Here is a 5,630-nt window from a genome sequence, read left to right on the forward strand (position 1 = left end):
ACACACACACACACAAATAAATGTCAGTGTAGGTTTCTCCCGTCATTCCATGACAGTCTCTGCTCGGACTGAAGTCAACCTTTAGGAGGATCAACCTTCACTCTGCTCCTGATTCTCATTTTCATTAACTAATGATCTCACACAACACTGAGCCGCACAGACACAAAGCTCTCCCCGCCAACCAAAGGCCTGATGAGCTGACGGGTGGCTCAGGTCTGGTTCATGCATTGTAAACACAGACAGTAGAAACACACGTGAAGGAGCATCCAGTCAAAAGGATGTAATTGCGGTGCAAGCGGCTGTTGTTATGTGCCAGCTTGTGCGCCACTTGAAAGCTCCATCAAGGATTGGCTGAACAAAGAAGAGCAGAAAGTACCGGCTGATTCTGCCGAGGTTCTTCCTTGTTGAGCTGATTTTTCCCAAAAGCACGACTGATGTGTGAAGTTTTCAGGTGTGCAGCCTTCACGGGGAGCGTGCGAGAAGCTCGAACACAGAGGTACAGAGACCACATCTGGTCACATGTGAAGCTTGAAACAGGAGTCTTTAGGTACATACTGTCTGTATGCAAACTGAGCTTTCTTTCATTCTTTCCTTTGTTTTTTCTCTGTCTTTCTTTCTTGCTTTCTTCATTAAATGCACATGATCATGCACATTCAGCTGCGCACACAAAAAAATGCAACCTCTCTCGTTCTCCCCGCTCTCTGCTGTCTCAGTGTTTTTCTTTCCCATTTATCATCACTGAAGCAAAGGAACCGATTCCAATTTCATGTGTTTTCATTCCATTCCTCTATTTGCTTATTTCTTCATCCCCCTGTCTCTATTTTGATCTCAGGCAACCAGTCAGCAGTCAATAATCTGTTAAATAGCATTGATCGCCACCATTTAGTTTCCTGGCCAGCTACTTAGGTTGTAAAGCTGATCAATGGCTTTGAATGGGAACCACCTAGATAGCGGATTGACTGCTGGGACGCGCTCTGCAATCATATCATTTGTCTTCATTTGCTGTTCAATTATTTGTTGTAATGGCTGCTGTCAAAAACAGCCCCATGCTGGCCCACAATGGCACACGGAGCCTAAAACTGTAGAGTGCACGCTGCGCCGGCGTGCCCGACTCGCTCCGCTCACCTTAACTCTGTGCACCCCCCTCCCCGCCTCTCACACATTTACACTGCTGCTAGAGGAAAGACATTATATACTAAACAGCATGAGAGGAACAGTATCACATGTCGAAATGAGTATAGGTGTGTGTGTGTGTGTGTGTGTGTCGGTGTGTGTGACTTGTGAGTGCATGCAGATGGTGCTCAAGCCTAGATGTGTCGATGAAGTCTGACCCAGACTGGACTTCCTCTGCCCAAGAGCCCCTTCCTGAAATCATCAATCACTTCTTGCAGGACGCAGACATTGCTGTGTGTGCCCACGTGTGTGCACATTTATGTGTCAGTGGGAACGTTTGGCTTGCTTTGAGCTTCTTGTATGGTTGCAACACTGCTTTTAAATAATTGATAATTGATTGAATAATTAAGATTAATTATTTGCTGGAGAAATCTGGGAATGTATTGGCATTTATTTTTAATATAATCATGTTTAATAACAGGTGAAAGAAGCATTTATTGGTCAAACACTGTTTATTTTAAGCATTTATTTGAAACACTGCGACAAATACATATTAATTGAAAAAAAGGGGGCAACCCAAACAAGTTAGAAACAAGTTAGAAATATAACTAATTTCCATTGTTTTTTTGTCATTTTGAGGGATTCTGGTGCATAATCAGCAGCATGTTTGCATTTTCTCCAAATGTTTCTCTTCCCTTTCTGTCACCAGAAGCATTTTCTGAGCTGTGGTGGTACAAAAAGACCATGTTTACAGTGAACCAGTGGTCAGCATCCTTGTGCAGCACAAAACCACAACAACATTTAGATGCATTTCAAAAGATCTGGGTGAAAATTGGATGAAAATTCTCCTTCTTTCTTTCTTTTCTTTTCTTTGTTTATTTTTGTGGGGACAGAGCACAATTAAAAGTAGTTAACGGCTAATCTGCATCAGTTGTCCCTGAGCAGGGAGACAATAAAGGACCACAGTAAATACACATAAAACAGCACAATACATAAAAGTCCATCAGTGTGAGATAATATATATTATCAATATGATAATAAAAGACCAAGAAAACATTGGTGGTGACATTTTGTGCTGCAGCCAGAGCTTAAGGTTTGTTTTTAAACACTGCAAAACTTCCTTATGTTTGACCTCATGTGTTTGTGATGTCAATGTTTGGACAATTTGATGAAATATGGGGAATTCCAGGGTCCACGGTTCATTATTTATCATTCTACAACACGGATTGCACAACAAAATACGAGTTGAAGTCCCTTTATGCCACACAAGGAAAAAAAATTTTTTTAATAGTGGAGTGCGGAGGATGAACAAAAAAGCTGCCCTGTAGTCGATACTTCTGTATCGCTTGCCAGATGGCAGCAGGGTGAACAGGCTGTTGCTGGGGTGGGCATCGTTTTTTAATATTATTTTTACCTCCAACAAGCCTCCACGGTTGTAGACCCGCTTCAGCCTCCACAAACGTTCATAAATAAGTTTAATATTGAGACGCAGCAAAGGAGGATTACTTTGCAAACCCAAATTAAAGAGCCATTGAGTGCAATCTATGCAACAGTACTTGTAAGTTGCTTTACACTGAATGTACATTTGGAGAGAGGAAAATGTTTCTCAACCCACCAGATGGTGCGTAACTAAAAGCAAATGAAGTTATAGCTCGGTCTACCTATTCCATTTTTGTTCATTATCAATGATTTTCTTACTAGCAGGGATGCACAAATGATATCATACGGATAAAAATGTTGATTATAAGTGAGATTTATTAGATATTGAGTAAAATTCAAAAGTAACAATAGAAAGGTCCCTTTTAGAGTACTGAATTATGGTCCCAATATATATTTTTGTGCAACAACATAAACATTTTATTTTTGTCACTTCTGTGTCTCCATACTAAATATATTAGGCTGATTACCATTGATGAGTTAACGTGAGATGCATTAATAAAGCAGGTTAAGGTGAACATAATTTAAACTATTTTATAAACTGTGGGGTCATTAAAAGACTACATTACCCACAATTATCTTCTCTTAGTTTACCTCCTGTCAAGTCTAACCAGCCATCAATTTAATAATAATGCATCATATTGTGCAAGTTGATCAATTAACTTATATAGTAGAGCAAAATCATATTTATCTGTTAAATATGGTGCAGTAAAAGTATACAGTAGCACAAGTTGACAATATTCAAGTAAAGTAAAGTTCCTCCAAATTGGGTAAAAGTCCTGCAATAATAGACAATAGGTGTTGTTTGTGTGACCATTTCTCACCATCTCTTTTATTTTCTGTCTGCACAGGTCATTTAATTTCACTCTGCACACTGACTTTAACCTCCTGTACTCACCGATCCTGCAGCTCTCCAAACTTCAGACCCATTTCCTGGCATTCTGCGAGAGCCACAGACACTGCTCTGCCAGACTTCAGAGGGTGAATGAGGAGCTGCGACACGACGCCCACACGCACAACTTTTTCTGGCTTTCGCAGGTATTTATATCCGAGACCAAATCCCAGAACAGCAACGCCAGCTCCGCCGATCAGGAGGAGAGCGGCTCTCTTATTCTGGGCCAACGCGTTCACAGTCAGCTCCCTCAGGTCCATTTTGCTGCCCGACAGACTTTTGTTGGACGTTGAACTTTTTCATTAAAGAGACAGCAGCCTCCGTGTGACGTTCAGGGACACTGGATCCAACACGCCCCCTGCACTTCTCTGAGATAGGCTGGACCAGTGGGGGGACCAACCTTTTTTTTCTATCATTGATTAAACTGATGATTAATTAGTGATGTATTTTGTGTTTATTACAACTGCAGGAAGTTTGTGTAAAACTAGTGATTTGGACACATTTTGAGAGTGAGTATTGATCAAAGGTAAGTTTTTCTGATATTTTAGGAACTTTTTATACATTTCTCTGTCTGTATTATGTGTTTTTTTTTTAAATAAATAAACTTTATAGACTTCTTTTTTTGACAAATTCTGTGTTTTCTTCTCCCTGAAGCTCAGCCATTGTTCTGTTAGTTCTTTGGTTGTTTCAACTGTGTACTTTTCTTTCTTTTTTTTAATAAACATATATTTTTGGGGGGCTTTTATGCCTTTAATGGATACTGACAGCTGAAGAGTGACAGGAAAGAGAAGGGAGAGAGAGAGGAAATGACACACAGGTTGGACTCATCCTTTGGTACATGGGGCGCCGGGTCTACCAGGTGAGCTATCTGGTCTCCTTACTCTGTACTTTTCTAATGCAGGACGAGGCATCAGAGACTGAAAGCTCTGTGAATATAGTTTGTGTTCAGCTCTTCAAAGTTTAGAGCTTAAATAATAATCTAAACTTCCAAAAACCTTTATCTTCTTCATCACCCCAAAATGAAAGAAACTATTTACGAAGTCCTGGAGCCATAAAATAGATAAACTAAACAGGAATAAACTCTGATAACTTCACCAACACTGAATAGATATAAATGCACCAAACAGACCAAACAAAGAGCAGTTGGCATTACTGCCTCCCTCTGGATATAGACTCAGTGTTTTTAAATGTTGTGTAATTAGCAGAGGCAGATGTAGAGGGTAGTGTAGTGCAGTGGTTCTCTAACTAACTGAAATATACATAAAATACATCACTAATTCAGTGGTCGTCTGTAGACTCAATGATAGAAAAGGGGTCCCTTAAGGAAAAAGGTTGTGAACAACTGGTGTAGTGCAGAATACACTCAGATATATGGACTATATCCACTTACATGCTGAGGGGTCTGCAGCACCCCCTAAAAACTGGCATTATTAAAACCATTAGTTCATAAAAATGTTTAAACCTATGACTTTATCCTTTCCCCCCTTTACTTTACATGTTCACTGGTATTTATGACAGGAAACAAGGTTTTGCCTTTTTAAAAAAAAAAACAGTTTTATCCACTTCTAGTTGTAAGATTTGGGTGAATTGTTGTTGTTGTTAATAATAATAATAATAATACATTTTATTTAAAGGAACACTGTACAATACATAAAAATAAAAAACAGTAAGAAATAAGAAACAACAGGAAAATGACCAATGTAGAGAGTTAAGTGGGGTATGCAGTTCTGAATAGGTAAGTAAGTTAATAACTAATAAAAAGGCTATAAATGATCTTGATCATTCAGATTAACTATAAAAACAATGAATATCATGTATTCAGCATTTAGTATGAGGTCATTATATGGACAGATTTTCTCTCAGCACCCCCAAATCTGACTGACTCCCAGCGTCCCTGCCCCTCTCATGTACGTCATTCAGTACTGTTCTGCAAGCTGATTTTCTTTCTTCCTAGGATAGCGAAGGCAATGACTTGAGTTGTCCAATTTTCACCAATGTAGGGAGTAAAGAATAATTAATACTTCACTGAAAATGCATAATTATGTAGTTGTTTTACCCTGTAATCTGTGTATTGATTGTAAAATCTGCACCTCTTCTATGCTAATTTCATAATGATCATTACTCCCTGAAGTAAAGCAGCACAGGGGGATTCATCACTAATTCACTTGATTAAAGATACTGCTATTCT

The 5,630-nt window shown here is 39.2% G+C and overlaps 1 protein-coding gene across 2 annotated transcripts in view; it reads right to left on the minus strand.

Annotated features, from left to right (window-relative positions):
• The window catches only part of marc1 (mitochondrial amidoxime reducing component 1), a gene marked incomplete in the record, with an annotated part of 8,374 nt that extends 4,614 nt beyond the window's left edge, over positions 1 to 3,760 (minus strand). The window contains 1 exon segment of one of the 2 annotated variants that reach the window (XM_035674727.1): positions 3,449 to 3,760. In XM_035674727.1, the coding sequence (XP_035530620.1) occupies positions 3,449 to 3,702 (254 nt within the window). 2 annotated transcript variants of the gene reach the window in all.
• Positions 3,761 to 5,630: the final 1,870 nt, after the last annotated feature.

Source organism: Morone saxatilis, unplaced genomic scaffold (assembly GCF_004916995.1).
Source record: "Morone saxatilis isolate NCDOM2014 unplaced genomic scaffold, NCSU_SB_2.0 Contig3, whole genome shotgun sequence".
NCBI classification, from domain to species: Eukaryota; Metazoa; Chordata; class Actinopteri; family Moronidae; genus Morone; species Morone saxatilis.